General features: G+C 40.2%; 1 protein-coding gene across 1 annotated transcript in view; it reads left to right on the top strand.

Moving 5' to 3' along the window:
• The window catches only part of SNX4 (sorting nexin 4), a 79,683-nt gene that overhangs the window by 50,155 nt on the left and 12,986 nt on the right, over window positions 1-16,542 (top strand). Inside the window, exons 9-10 of the mRNA XM_023215228.2 lie at window positions 6,056-6,121; window positions 14,769-14,858. Coding sequence (XP_023070996.2) covers window positions 6,056-6,121; window positions 14,769-14,858 — 156 coding nt within the window. The remainder of the gene's footprint in view (window positions 1-6,055; window positions 6,122-14,768; window positions 14,859-16,542) is intronic.

The following is a 16,542-nucleotide window of genomic DNA, read 5'->3' as shown; positions in this document are numbered from 1 at the left end:
TAATTTATTTGAATGTAAGATGTGAGATAGTCATTTAAATTTATTTAATTCATTTATTAGAGTAATAGATTATCCGTATGTCTTTGGTTGATCAATATATTAAAATTAAGGCCGGGTGCGGTGGCTCAAGCCTGTAATCCCAGCACTTTGGGAGGCCGAGGTGGGTGGATCACAAGGTCAGGAGATTGAGACCATCCTGGCTAACATGGTGAAACCCCGTCTCTACTAAAAATATAAAAAAAAATTAGCCGGGCGTGGTGACGGGTGCCTGTAGTCCCAGCTACTCAGGAGGCTGAGGCAGGAGAATGGCGTGAACCCAGGAGGTGGAGTTTGCAGTGAGCCGAGATCGCGCCACTGTACTCCAGCCTGGGCGACAGAGCGAGACTCTGCCTCAAAAAAAAAAAAAAAAAATTAAATGCAAGTTGAGACAGATCAGGGTTACATGACATTTTTTAATTAAAAGAAGCTTATTGATATTATAAAAATGTAAACTTCATAACTAGGACTAGGAGGGTATGAAAACATATGGTCAAATGTAAAAGAATAGTATAATGGGAAGAAAGACAAATAGTATTATACTTTTTGAAGTCTACCTCGTGCTGTCTGAAATTTATGCATGAGTCATCTCTAATTTTTAGTATTACTCAAACTGGAACCCAATTAAACTTGGGAACAATGCTTATTTAAAAACAAAAACTATATCCCATAGGAGACATGGGGGGAGAATTAACATAAACTGAACATTCTCAAAGGTAGCACATTTAGTATAGTTAATAAATGAACTTTTTAATTAATTTGAGAGGCAGGTAGACAAAAGATCAATTGGTTGAATCAAACTTTAAAGAATATTATTTGCATTAATGCCACATGATAAATATCATACAGGTTTGTTTTTTTGCCAGCTTAATAAATTATTAGAAAGCCACTTTACATTTAAAAAATTTCATGAGGCTGGGTGTGGTGGCTGGGTGTGGCGGCCTGTAATCCCAGCACTTTGGGAGGCCAAGGAAGGAGGATCACTTGAGGCCAGGAGTTCAAGACAAGCCTTGGCAACATAGCAAGACCCCATCTCTATAAAAATATCTAAAAAATTAGGCGTGGTGGCACATGCCTGTAGTCCTAGCTACTTGGGAGGCTAAGGTGGGAGGAACACTTGAGCCCAGGAGTTTGAGGTTATAAAAAGCTGTGATCACACCACTGCACTCCAGCCCAGGTGGCAGAGCAACACCCTGTCTCTCTAAAAAATAAAAACAAAAATAAATAAATAAAAACATTTTATGAAAACTGAGCCAGAAAGACCAGAGGTGGTTGAGGTAATTTAATCAAGACCCAAACTAGAGCAGTTGCCAGTGAAGAATGAAGACGCCTAAATGATAGACTTACCAATGGATTTTTTCAGTCATTCAGCACACAGTAACTGAGCTTCTGTTACCATGGTAGGTGCTAAAAATACCAAGATTTAATTTAGGGCAGCTGAGTGCCTAGGAGGATTGTGATAGAGAATGTAGGTGGAATGGTGGGTTTGAGGGATGAGTTTGAGGGTTCTCTTGTGGATAAACTGCATTCTAAAGATTTTTATTAAGCAGTTAGAAATTTGGATCAGGAATTTAAGAAGCTAGTGAGAATATGAGTTGTATATACAAAGTGTCCTTACAGAGTGATTTTTTTAAAACATAGGGTTAGTTGATAATATTAGAGGGTTAGAGCAAGTCTACAGGAGACTCAAGGGCCAAGACTTAGGGAATGTCTGCGTTCAGGGATCAGGCAAGAAATTGATGAGGAACCTGAAGTATGCAAAGTCAAGCAAGTGAAGGGAACACTTCAGTAAGGCTTGGAGTTACACTGTGAGAAATTGAATTTAGTCCAGGCATGGTGGCTCACGCCTATAATCCCAGCACTTTGAGAGGCCGAGGCAGGCAGATCACTTGAGGTCATGAGTTCAAGACCAGCCTGGCCAACATGATGTTACCTCATCTCTACTAAAAATACAAAAATTTAGCCAGGCGTGGTGGTGTGCCTATAATCCCAGCTACTTGGGAGGGTGAGGCAAAAGAATCGCCTGAACTGGGACGCGGAGTTTGCAGTGAGCCAAGATTGTGCTGCTGCACTTCAGCCGGGATGACAGAGCAAGACTCCATCTCCAAAAAAAAAAAAACAAGAGAAATTGAGTTTAGATGAGAAGGGGGAGAATGGGTAAGTACATCTTTGGTGTTAATTTGGAAAGCAGTTTAAGTGGTATAATGTTATGTCCTAGTGATCCTAGGAATAAGAGGAAAGGATTAAGGAAGGAAGGACAGCAAGTTATTGATTAGTCTTTTAAGAAAGTCCCTACCCATGGATGTGAAGATGGCAACAGTTGACACCGGGAACTGCTAGAGCGGGGAGGGAGGGTGGGAGGGGACAAGGGTTGAGAAACTAACTACTGGGCACTGTGCTCACTATGTGGGTGGTGGGCTCATTTGTATCTGAAATCTCCGCACCATCCAGTGTACACATGTAACAAACCTGCACATGTACTCCCTGAGTCTAAAATAAAAGTTGAAATTATTTTTTTAAAAAGCCCCTGAGGAGAAAGCTGAACTGTGGTTATTTTTGAAGGGGAATAGGACTTTTTTGAGGGGAGGCTGAGGCTAGGGCTGGGGAGGGTGGTGGACAGGGGAGGGATAGGAGCGTGGACGAGGGAGAAGGCAGGGAAAGCACAGAGCTGTCTTAAGGCAGGGGAGAGGTGAGTTGTAGAAGGCACCATGAAGGGGGTGTCTTTTTTGAGAACAAGTTTGTGTAATTGTGTGGTTGTGGGGATTGAGGGGCATTGGGCAGTCTGTCTCAAACAGTGCAGAGAATTCTCTTTTGGAGGGTTGGAGAGGGGGTGCCAATAATACTTAAACTTGTCCTACTGCAAAACCTCCTTTCCCTCCCTTCATCAATTCACAGGGCATTGGCCACAAGCGGCTGTACCAAGTGCGGGAACTCTCTGAAGGCTTGAGTTTTATCAATTCATGCAAAATCTACATTGTATGGATACTTTAATATTTATTTTTAAAAGTTTATTTTTCCCCACTAATGTTTAAGTAGAATTTATTCTTCAGAAAGAATGTGCCATGTCTATTATACGGCTTCTAATATCCATGATGAAAACATCCCAGCCTGAGAAGCACTGATGAAGGCATCGCCTAGGAATGTGGAAAGGATTGCTGAGCAGTGCCAGTTTGTGGGAGATGGTGTTTATCTTTTCAGTGTTGCTGACCTATAAGAGTAATGAAAAAATTCGAAAGTTGGGGGCCACATAATCGGAAAAAACTTAATTTGTTCTTTGGTTCTTTGGAGAGAGGAAGAAATACAAAGCTGGTTTTATCAGCTTTTTTTTCTTAATTGAAATTTTTTCAAGATATTCCTTAAGTAATTTTTGTAAAATTATGGCAGTTGGAGGTTGGAGTGAGAGAATGGACTGAGAAAAAAGACTGATCTGTGAGTGGAAAAGAACTGACATGAAGCGACAGATGTTATGTAAGTGAGAAATGAGCAGGAATTAGCCTTTCAGAGAAGAAACGTGGAAGATTTTGTAGTATGATCATGGTGCTGCTGCTGTTATGTTTGTTTTGTTTGTTTGTTCATTTAAGTAGAGGAGTTTATTTTGTGCTCTTACATCCCTAGGCCTTTTGCAGCCTCCTTCCCCTATTAATAGCCCCGACCCAATTTAGGATAAGCCTAAAAAAGAGCTATTCCCTATAGGGGCTTATAGTACTAGTTTCATGTTCAGACAGGAACTTTCAGATCCACCTGTGCAGAAATGGACTAAATACATAGGTGGGGTTCACTCTGCAAAAGACTTAGAGAAGAGGGGGAAAGAATTTTAAGTACCAATAACTGCATTTAAAGCTGATGAAAGCAGTCAGGAGCTAATAGCCTAAAAATGTTGTGTTCTGTTAATTGAACATTTTAAAATACTCATCTTAATTCATAGGTTGTGAATCCATATGGAAGCAACCAAAAGTAACTGTCTCTCCCAGATTTAGTGTTACAGTTCCTTTCAAGAGATTCCAGGAAAATATACAAATTTCTTTCAAAAAGCCATGTGCAAAGGTACACCAACTTGTTATGTACCTCAAAGCTCAAAGACACAAAGATGTACTTGTGTTTAATGATTCTATACTTTAATTTTTAATTTTTTAGTTATATGCATGGTAAGTGGGTGAAAAGCTCTTTTTTTTGTTTTTGTTTTTTGAGACAGAGCTTTGCTCTTGTTGCCCAGGCTGGAATGCAATGGTGCGATCTCGGCTCACCACAACCTCTGCCTCCCAGGTTCAAACGATTCTCCTGCCTCAGCCTCTCAAGTAGCTGGGATTACAGGCATGCAACACCATGCCCGGCTACTTTTGTATAGAGACGGGGTTTCTCCATATTGGTCAGGCTGGTCTCAAACTCCCAACCTCAGGTGATCCGCCCTCTTTGGCCTCCCAGAGTGCTGGGATTATAGGCGTGAGCCTCTATGCCCGGCTGAAAAGCTCTTTTGACTGAGACAACAAAAAAAGTTAAGTGCCTTAAGTTGGGACTGGTAGATAGAGGACTCTGTTGGAGGTTGATTCTAGGCTCAGCTCTGTCTAGTCAGCTGCCTGACTTTGAGTAAACTGTGTTAGGTTTCTGGGCCTGAGTGTCTATTCTTAATTGTTGGGGTAGATGAGGACAGTGATTTTCAAATCTTTTTTTAGTGTGAAACTCTTGTTTAAACAAAGTTTCATACAGAAATATAAACAAATAGAACCTATTTCCACAGACCTATTTGGGGCTAGAGATTTGATCCTTGATGAACACCAGACTGGGTTACTAAATTTAGCTCTAAACTTTTCTTTTTGTTGTAATTAATAATATTTTTCATTCCTGTCCAAAATCTTGACTCTCAGGCCTTCTTGGAGTCTTTTCCTTTTTTTTTTTATTTAATGGGGCTATTGAATACTAGAGCAACCTTGGTGGTTTTTTAGTTGGAGTTCTAGATCCAAGAGGTGAGGGTGGACTTGAGGTTGTCTGAAGTCTCTGAAATTGTATACAAAATTGTGTGTGTGTATGTGTGTGTGTTTTTAACTTTTTAGGGAAAAGATACATAGTTTTCATCTATACTAAGAGTATATATAATACTATTTTATTTTTTATGGTATGTTGGAATTGAACATATTTATGATATGTTGGAATTGAACAGTCTTTAAATAGCAGAAAAATTGGAAACAACCTGTATAGCCAGGAAAATGGTTACAAAGATTGTGAGTTGCCATTTAAAGTGATGTTTAGAACAAATTATTTTAATAGTATGGGAAAATACTATTTAAAAAAAGCATGATACAAACTCACATATACCATTTGATCTCAGCCACTTTACACAAATAAAAAGACTGGAAGGAGGTATATCAAAGTATGTTATCTCTTGGCATTTGGGATTATAGATTTATTTTCCCAGTTTACTATAATAAGCATGTATAACTTCCATAAAAAGATTTTTAATGTAAAGCATTTCACAGAAATGACAACAAAATTATCTGTGGCTCTGGTAGCTTTCTTGTGTAATATGATTATTATTATTAAAACTTTGCATCTACTGTTTCTATACAGTTGTCTTTTTCTGTTACCTACTAGAACAGTGGCGTGTAGTCAGGTGTGTTCATCAGAGCCATACATGGAGTATTTAAAAATGTTCATGTCTCACTCTATCCCCACAGCTTCTGATTAAGTAGATCAAGAGTAGGGCTAGCATCCGTATTTTTAAAAAGCTTTACAAATGATTTAAGTCAGCCCCCTAACTGAGAATGTTATCTATAACCAGCAGCTGTTTTGTATGATGATACTTACCTTACACTTAGCAGCAAGCATCAGCCTTTGAAGCCTTCACTTATATTTAGTTGTTAAACTTAAGGGGAAACAGCATATTTGAGTTATAGAAAACAAACCCAAATATGGGTACTATACATTATTTTAAAGATAGCTAGACAAGAATCTTGGAAAGAGTCCATTTAATACTATTCTGTATCTCTAATGCATGTTGCTTTTGGTTTTATCTTTTACTCCCTAGTGAATGGAGTGCCATAGAAAAAGAAATGGGTGATGGACTGCAGAGTGCTGGTCATCACATGGATGTGTAAGTACCTCCAGAACTTTTGTGAAGCCCGAGGTGAAGTCCTGTAGTGAAGCGTTAGTGACTCTTCTATTCTTCTGTTTTTATCAAGTTTGCTGGCTTTGTATTGTGCTCTATGTGTACATATTTGACTTAAATTTATCTCAGGAATGCAAAGTTAGTTTAACATTTGAAAATCAGTCTAAGTCATATTTTAACAGAATGAAGATGAAAACATTGAAGGTATGTTCATTTCAATAAATGTAGAAAAAGCATTTGACGAATTTTAACACCAATTTACAGTAAAAAGTCTCATCAACTAGGAATAAAAGGGAATTTTCTCAGTCTAAAATTTATAGCCAATATTGTACTTAATAGTGAAATATTGAGGCTTTCTCCTAAGGTCAAGAAAAAGGCAAGGTTGTTTGCTCTTGCCGCTTTTAGTAAACATTGTACTGGAGGTCCTACTCAGTATAGTGAGACAAGAAAATTAAATAAGGAGCCTAAATATTAGGAAGAAGCAGAACTATATTTTCAGTTGACAAGGTCTTTTACTCAGAAAACCATAAAAAATCAACCAAAAACATTGTAGAACTAACAACTGATTTTTTTTTTTTTTTTAAGAGACTGGGTCTCATTTTGCTGCCCAGGCTGGAGTGCATTGGTACAATTATGGCTCACTGCAGCTTCAACCTTCTGGGCTCAAGCACGCCTCCCACCTCAGCCTCCCAAGTAGCTAGGACTGCAGGTGCATGCCACCACGCCTGGCTAATTATTTTTATTTTTTTGTAGAGACAGAGTGTTGCTATGTTGCCCAGGTTGATCTTGGACTTCAGGCCTTAAGCAGTCCTCCTGCCTTGGCCCCCTGAAGTGCTGGGATTACAGGCATGAGCTGCTATTCCCAGATTGAATTAAAAAATTTTTCTTTCTTTTTTTAGAGATGGGATCTTGCTGTGTTTCCCAGACTGGTCTCAGACTTCTGGCCTCAAGGGATTCTCCCATCTCAACCTCCCAAAGTGCTGGGATTAGTGGTGGGAGCCACCACACCTGGCCAACAACTGAATTAATTTTATTTTTTCCAGCTTCTATTATAGGTTCAGGGGGTACACGTGCAGGTTTGTAAATTGCCTGACGTAGGGGTTTGGTGTACAGATCATTTCATTACCCAATAAGCTTAGTACCCGAGAGGTGGTTTTTTGATTCTCACCCTCCTCCTAACCTCCACCCTTAAGTAGGCGTTGGTATCTGTTGTTCTCTTCTTTGTATCCATGTGTACTGAATGTTTAGCTCCCACTTATAAGTGAGAATATGTGATACTTGGTTTTTTTGTTCCTGTGTTAATTCACTTAGCATAATGGCCTTCCAGCTGCATGCATGTTGCTGCATCCATATTGCTACATCTATTCTTTTATTTGGCTGTGTAGTATTCCATGGTATACGTGTACCACCGTTTCTTTATTCAGTCCACTGTTTGTGGCATTTAGGTTGATTCCATGTCTTCGCTATTGTGAATACTGCGGCAGTGAACATAGGCATGCATGTATCCTTATGGTAGAATAATTTGTATTTTGGGGGATATAGACCCAGTACTGGGAGATTGCTGGGTTGAATGGTACTTCTACTTTAAGTTCTTTGAGAAATCTCTAGACTGCTTTTCACAGTGGCTGAACTAATTTACTTTCCCACCAGCAGTGTATAAGTGTTCCTCTTTCTCTGCAACCTTGCCAGCATGTTATTTTTTGACCTTTTAGTAATAACCATTCTGGCCAGTGGCTCACGCCTGTAATCCCAGCACTTTAGAAGGCTGAGATAGGCAGATCTCTTGAGCCTAGGAGTTCAAGACCAGCCTGGGAAACATAGCAAGAACAGTCTCTATTATTTAAGTTTAAAAAATAATAATAATAATAACCATTCTAGTGTGAGATGGTATCTCATTGTGGTTTTGATTTTCATTTCTTTAATGATTAATGATGTTGAGTATTTTTTTTATGTTTATTGGCCCACATGTATATCTTCTCTTGAGAAGTATCTATTAATGTCCTTCACCCCACTTCTTTATTTTTATTTTTGTTTTTATTTTTTCTGAGACGGAGTCTCACTCTGTCGCCCAGGCTGGAGTGCAGTGGCGCAATCTCGGCTCACTGCAACCTCTGCCTCCCAGGTTCAAGCAATTCTCCTGACCCAGCCTCGTGAGTAGCTGGGATTACAGGCGCCCACCACCACCACGCCCGGCTAATTTTTGTATTTTTAGTAGAGACAAGGTTTTGCCATGTTGGCCAGAGTGGTCTCAAACTCCTGGGCTCGAGTGATCTGCCCAACTTGGCCTCCCAAAGTGCTCGGATTATAGGGGTGAGCCACCACACCCGGCCCCCGCCTTTTTTTTTTTTGGAGACAGTCTCACTCTGTTGCCCAGGCTGGAATGCAGTGGCACCATCTTGGCTCCCTGCGACCTCCACCTCCCAGGTTCAAGTGGTTCTTCTGCCTCAGCCTCCTGAGTAGCTGGGACTACAGGCATGCACCACCAAGCCCAGCTAATTTTTGTATTTTTAGTAGAGACGGGGATTCACCATATTGGCCAGGCTGGTCTCGAACTCCTGACCTCGTGACCCGCCCACCTCAGCCTCCGAAAGTGCTGGGATTATAGGTGTGAGCCACCATGTTTGGCTTTTTTTCTTTTTTTAAATAGAGTCTTGCTCTTTTGCCCAGGCTGGAGTACAGTGGTGCGATCGGCTTACTGCAGTCTCCTCCTCCCAGGTTCAAGCGATTCTCCTGCCTCAACCTCCCCAAGTGTGGGATTACAGGCATGAACCACCACACCTGGCCTCTTTGCCCATTTTTAAATTGAGTTGTTTTTTGCCCATTAATTTGTTTAAGTTCCTTATAGATTCTAGATATTAAACCTTTGTCAGATAACATAGTTTGGGAATATCTTCTCCCATTCCGTAAGTTACCTGTTTACTCTGTTGATAGTTTCTTTTGCTGTGCAGAAGCTCTTTAGTTTAATTAGGTCCCAACTGTCAATTTTTGTTTTTGTTACAATTGCTTTTGGAATCTTCATCGTGAAATCTTTGCCGTAGCCCAGATGGTATTTACTAGGTTTTCGTTTTCTTTCTTTTTTTTTTTTAAAGTTTCAGATTTTACGTTTAAGTCCTTAGTCTATCTTGAGTTGATTTTTGTGTATGATAACAGGAAGGGGTCCAGTTTAATCTATATATGGCAAACCAACAACCGAATTTAATCAGGATGCAGGATACAGGTTTAATATCTAAAAATCTGTATTTATATAATAGCAACAACAATTTGAAAATAAAAACATTAAAACAGTGCTACTATAAATAATATCAAAGCACAAAACTTAAGTATTAATTTAATGAAAGATACAAAAGACCTCTACACTGAAAACTATATAAAACATTGCTGAGAGAAATTAAAACCTAAATAAATGGAAAGATAAACTATGTTCATGGATTGGAAGACATTGGTAAGATGTCAGTTCTCCCAAATTGCTAATTCTAAAGTTTACATGGGCCGGGCACAATGACTCATGCTTATAATCTCGGCTCTTTGGGAGGCCGAGACAGGTGGATCACTTGAGGTCAGGAGTTTGAGACCAGGCTGGCCAACACAGCGAAACCCTGTCTCTACTAAAAACACAAAAATTAACCAGGCATGGTGGTACATTCCTATAGTCCTAGCCACTTGGGAGGCTAAGGCAGGAGAATCGCTTGAACCTGGGAGGCAGAGGTTGCAGTGAGCCGAGACCACGCCACTGCACTCCAGCCTAGCTGACAGAGTGAGACTTCGTCTCAAAAAAATAAAATAAAATAAAAAATAAAAGTTTATATGGACATTTAAAGAACCTAGAGTAGCTACAACAATCTTGACAAAGAACAAAGCTGGAATATATTACTTTCAGGATTTACTAGGCTGGGCATGGTGGCTCATGCCACTTTGGGAGGCCGAGGTGGGTGAATCACCTGAGGCCAGGAGTTCGAGACCAGCCTGGCCAACATGGCGAAACCCATCTCTACTAAAAATACAAAATAAATTAGACAGGCGTGGTGGTGGGTGCTTGTAATCCCAGCTACTCTGGAGGCTGAGGCAGGAGAATCGCTTGAACCCAGGAGGTGGAGGCTACAGTGAGTCAAGATCGCACCATTGCACTCCAGCCTGGGTGACGAGTGAAACTCTGTCCCCCCCGCAAAAAAAAAAAAAAAAAAAAAAAAAAGATTTACTATAAAGCTAAGTTGTAAAGATAGTGAAGTATTGGCATAAAGTTGAACAGATTGACCAGGTACAGTGGCTCATGCTGTGATCCCAGCTCTTTGCAGGCAAACACGAGTAGATCCCTTGAGTTCAGGAGTTTGAGATCAGCCTGGGCAACATGGCAAAACCCTGTCTCTACAAAAAACTACAAAAATTAGGCCGGATGTGGTGGCTCAAGCCTGTAATTCTAGCACTTTGGGAGGCCAAGGTGGGTGGATTATGTGAGGTCAGGAGTTCAAGACCAGCCTGGCCAACATGGCGAATCCCTGACTCTACTAAAAATATAAATATTAGCCAGGCATGGGGGCATGCACCTGTAGTCCCAGCTACTCAGGAAGCTGAGGCAGGAGAATTACTTCAACCCAAGGAGGCAGAGGTTGCAGTGAGCTGAAGATTGCACCACTGCACTCCAGCCTCAGTGACAGAGCAAGACTCCATCTCAAAAAAACCAAAACTACAAATAGCTGGGAGTGGTGGCATGCACCTGGAGTCCCAGCTACCTGGGAAGCTGAAGAGGGATGATCACTTGAGCCCAGGAGGTCAAAGCTGCAGTTGAGTCATGATCCTGCCACTGCACTTTAACCTGGGTGAGAGTGATACTGTGTCTCAAAAAAAAAAAAAAAGAATGACCGAGCGTGGTGGCTCACACCTGTAATCCCAACACTTTGGGAGGCCGAGGCGGGTGGATCACGAGGTCAGGAGATCGAGACCATCCTGGCTAACATGGTGAGACCCTGTCTCTACTAAAAATATAAAAAGTTAGCCAGACATGGTGGCAGGCACCTGTAGTGCCAGCTACTGTAGTTCATGCAGGAGAATGGCGTGAACCCGGGAGGTGGAGCTTGCAGTGAGCCAAGATTATGCCACTGCACTCCAGCATGGGCAGCAGAGCAAGACTCCGTCAAGAAAGAAAGAAAGGGAGGGGGGAGTCAATGGAACAGAATTCTGTACAGAAATAGACTCACACTTCTATGTTCATTTAGGGAGGGAGGGAGGGAGGGTTAATGGAACAGAATTCTGTACAGAAATAGACTCACACTTCTATAGTTCATTTCAACAAATGGTGTTGGAATAACTGGATATCTGCCTACATGGAAAAAAAAAAAAGAACTTTGAGCCTTATCTTACACTTGGCACAAAACTAATTCAATTTGGATCATACACATAATTGTAAAAGGTAAAATTACAGCTTTTAGTGGAAAACATTGCTAAAAAGGATATGAAAAGAAAAAATTACTTTAAATGGCAAATTGGTCTTCATCAAATTTAAAATTTTTGTTTAAATTTTGATGAAGACCAATTTACCACTTGATACCATTGAGGGAGCAAGACATGGGGAGTTAAATGGGGTACAGAGTTTCAGTTGCAGAAGATGAGAAAATTATGGAGGTGGGTGGTGGTAATGATTACGCAACAGTGTATATATACTAAATACCACTGAGTTGTACACATAAAAATTATTAACAAGGTAAATTTTATGTATGTTTTACTATCTTTTTAAAATTTTAATATAAATTAATACAGGATCTCACTGTGTTACCTAGGCTGGTCTCAAACTCCTGGGCTCAAGTGATCCACCTGCCTTAGCCTCTCAAAGTGCTGAGATTACAAACATGAGCCACCCCGCCTGGCCTTTACTATTTTTTAAAAAGTGACACTATTAAGACAGTGAAGAAGCAAGTACAGGAGCAAACATTTCTAACCATAGCATAGAAAGAACTCCTGTGGCTCAAAAAGACAAAAAATAGATCGTAAATATTCTCCAAAAGAATAATGCTAAGTATGTCAGGTGATGGATATGTTAATTAGCTTGAATTAATCATTTCGTAATGTATACATATGTCAAAACATCACATTGTACACTGTAAATACATATAAGTTTTAAATTATACCTTCTAGCTGGGAGAGAAAAAAGAAAAATGTGTTTACGTAAATATTACTTTCCTTTGGGCCATGTTCCAGACCAACTAGCTATTTTTTTCTACTATTTTGTTTAACCTTAAGTCTTCCTGCAGCCTCTTGATTTGACATTTCAGTGTTTGCAAGAATTTAGGATTGTGCCTTCAGTTGATTTATTAAAGTGTTAAATAAAATTCTCAGTACTGAGATCTAAAAATCTTTATCATTTATACTTCCCCACCCTAGGATGTTCCAGTTTCTGCCTACGCTGTGTTTCCTATCTTCAGGCCACCAGCCCTGTGCTCCTCTTTGTTTTCTTCACATTAGCTCTTCCAGAATCATAGACTTAGGAACTAAAGGCAGGTTTTCCTACTCTTAACAGTGATTCTCAAGACATTTTTTTAGTCACATATAAGAAATTCTTCACTCTCATAGCTGTAAGTTTGTAATTACAGAATGTATATGTTCACTGTTTTTATAAATCCTATAAGCACATTGCTTTTCAAATGAACCTTAGCATAGTTTTGTTTATTTTGTCTTACAACTTCAATAAACTTGATGAGGCAGGCCTAGAGATATAAAGTATGTCCGTGTGAAGGAACCAGAATTAATTTGAAAGAAGGATACCTGTTGTATCACACAGAAGTAGTACATACACATAGCCCCTGTCCTTATGGAATTTACAGTGCTATCAGAGAAGTAAAACCAACACACGAGGCCAACTCTAGGTCCACTGCCTGTGAGTTAGTCCTGCTCCTCAAGGAGCAGTGCTCTTCAATTAAAGGTTTCCACCTGACACCACCGGCTCACCCTTGAATTCTTTCCTGGGCGAAGCCAATAACCCTCCTGGGCTAACCTCGAATTTTGGAGCTCACTTGTCCTGCATTGTCTAGATCTAGTAATTCCTTATCTAATGTCATTCTAAAAGGAACAGTGGAATGGTGTTTGTAATTAAATGTATCTGATAAACTACAACTTGCCATGTATTTCATACAATTTTATATTAAATTACAATACCTTGTATCAGCTATGATTTATTCTTTTTTTTCTCTTGTTTTTTTTTTTTTGTTTGTTTGTTTTGTTTTGAGACAGGTTCTCACTCTGTCACCCCAGCTTGAGTACAATGGCACATTCACAGCTCACTGCAGCCTCGGACATCCTGGGCTCAGGCAGACCTCCCATATTAGCCTCCCAAGTACCTGGGACTACAGGCATGCACTACCACGTCCGGCTAATTTTTGTATTTTTTGTAGAGACAGGGTCTTACCGTGTTGCCCAGGCTGGTCTTGAACTCCTGGGCTTTAGTGTACAGTCTCTGACTACAGCTTTTCCATCTACCCTGGCTTTAGTACTGAGTTTTCTTTTGTCACTAGATTTGTCACACTCAACCTATCAATTGGCACATTGTAGATGTTCAACAAATAGATAATTCAAATAAAAGAATAACTTTTTAAAAAACCAACACATGAGATATGACTTTGTTAAAATTTAAATTCTACATTGTTGATAAGGGAACGGAAGTAGAGTGGTGACTAAAGACTAAAGCAATCTGGGAAAATTTCCTAGAGGTGTTGATACATGTGCTTGTGTAATTTGGAGAAGCAATGTGGGAGCCATCATATTCTGTACAAATGAAGATGCGTGCGGGAATGAAACTGCTATGACATTGAGGGAGTCTCCCAATCAAAGCAGAGGTTGTTATTAAGAATTAGTATAAAATGAGCTTCTAAAATTTTCTGTAATCTTTATTTACTCTACTTTTTCTTTGTAGCTTTTTGGCATCATTATAAATAAATAGTTGCAGCCAAGAACATATGTATACCAGTATACCAATTATACCAACTCTTATTCTTTCTACAGATTTTGTAGCCCTTTTATTTATGTCTTTGAACAAAAGATATTACAGTCTTACAGACTTCTTAAGCTGCCTATGAAAAGGACCATTTTTTGTTTGGTGTTTATTTCTAAATCATTGCTGACCAAAACATTTTGGTAAAATTAAATAAAATCATTATGGTAATTACACATTGCTACCAGTGATTCTAAATGCTAATTCTCACTGTCTGTACTTACAGTGGGTAGCAAATTGTCTGTGGGCCACACTTAGAATTGCTGTTTTTTGTTTGTTTGTCTGTTTGTTTGTTTTTGAGATGGAGTCTTGCTGTGTCGCCCAGGTTGGAGTGCAGTGGTGTGATCTTGGCTCGCTGCAACCTCCTCCCGGGTTCAAGAGATTCTCCTGCCTCAGCCTCCCAAGTAGCTGGAATTACAGACGCCTGCCCCCATTTCTGGCTAATTTTTGTATTTTTAGTAGAGACAGGGTTTCACCACGTTGGCCAGGCTAGTCTCGAACTCCTGGCCTCAAGTGATGTGCCCATCTTGGCCTCCCAAAGTGCTGGGATTACAGTTGTGAGCCACTGTGCCCAGCCTAATTGCACTTCTTTAGAACCCTAATACTTTGTGTTCCAATAAAAATAACTCTATTTATGCAATTTTTTTTTTTAAACAGGTATGCATCTTCTATTGACGATATTTTGGAAGATGAGGAACATTATGCAGATCAGTTAAAAGAGTATCTTTTTTATGCAGAAGCATTGCGGTAAGTTTAATAAAAGTTCCAGGTACAGCCACGGGGTTGTTTACCACTCTCCTCATATGCCACTGTAAAGTACAGATAATAAAGTGTTTTTTAAATGAATGCATTCCGTGACATAATGAGTGAGGTCTCATTGTATTTCTCTGTGTTGCAGAGTGCTAGGCATAAACATGTAAGATGAGGCCTGCCCTGGTAGCATCATTTTGATAAAACCTACCAGCCTCAGGCATCAAGTGTGTCTGTATGTTGTTGTTTCCACTTTTTCCAGTTTGAAGATTGGAAGCAAAATACAGAGTGTGTGTAACAGTATCTGTTACTAGGTTGTATATTGCTATTTTTATGCTGTGTGTCTTATCAGTAGCTTGTATAACGTCCTTATGTAACAAGGACTTTATCTGTTCTTGCGGTGTCTTTTACAGAGCCAAAGGGAATTCTCTTTTAGGTAGTCCTACGTGACTAGGAAAAAGTTAATGTATTTTTTTCTGATCCATTTAGAAAAAGGAATTATTTTCCCAGAATAGGTGGCTTTTGGACAATTATCCTGTCACTTTTTTTTTTTTTTTTTTTTTTTGAGACAGAGTAGAGTTTGGCTGTGTTGCCCAGGCTGGAGGGCAGTGGCGTGATCTCGGCTCACTGCAGCCTCTGCCTCCTGGGTTCAAGTGATTCTCCTACCTCAGCCTCCCAAGTAGCTGGGATTACAGGTGCCCGCCAACACACTCGGCTAATTTTTGTATTTTTAGTAGAGACAGGGTTTCACCATGTTGGCCAGGCTGGTCTGAAACTCCTGACCTCAGGTAATCTGCCCGCCTCGGCCTCTCAAAGTGCTGGGATTCCAGGCGTGAGCCACTGCTGTCCTGTCACTTTTAAAAGCAGTATAAGAATTCTGTTAGAAAACAAAAGAGCACTATTCCCTTACCTGTATGGTGACTGGTGTGAAATCATCTGCACATTGTTAGCTTGTTTTCCTTCTAGGGCTTTGAGTAGTAGGAAGTCTCACCAATGTATTTTCAAGTCACCAAGCAAAAGAAAGTTGGCCGGGTGAGGTGGCTCCTGCCTGAATCCCAGCACTTTGGGAGGCCGAGGCAGATAGATTACCTGAGGCCAGGAGTTCGAGACCAGCCTAGCCAACGTGGTGAAACCCCATCTCTACTAAAATTACAAAAAAGTTAGCCAAGCATAGTGGTGGGTTCCTGTAATCCCAGCTACTGGAGAGGCTGAGGCTTGAACTGGGGAGGTGGAGGTTGCAGTGAGCCGAGATCACATCATTACACTCTAGCCTGGGCAACAGAGTGAGACTCCATCTCAAAAAGAAAAAAAAGAAAATTTCTGAGTACAGTGGAATTCTCTGCAGTTCTTTAAAATTATAAAAAGGATTAAGGTATATTGACATGGAAAGATGGCCAGGATATATAGCCATGTGAGAAAAGGGGTAGGAACCATTTGTGGATATGGTATTTGTCAATGCCTAGCTAAATTCTGGAAGGTTATATACTATCTGGTAACACAGATTATATCTGGATAGTGGGATTGGAGGAAAGAGTGTTCTTGAACTTTCTTTTTGTATTTTTTATTTTTTTGAGACGGTGTCTCACTCTGTTGTCCAGACTGGAGTGCAGTGGCACAATCTCTGCTAACTGCAACCTCTGCCTCCTGGATACAAGTGATTCTCCTGCTTCAGCCTCCCAAG

The sequence above is a fragment of the Piliocolobus tephrosceles genome, chromosome 2 (assembly GCF_002776525.5).
Source record: "Piliocolobus tephrosceles isolate RC106 chromosome 2, ASM277652v3, whole genome shotgun sequence".
Taxonomy (NCBI): Eukaryota; Metazoa; Chordata; class Mammalia; order Primates; family Cercopithecidae; genus Piliocolobus; species Piliocolobus tephrosceles.
This window is presented reverse-complemented; position numbering and strand designations above follow the sequence as displayed.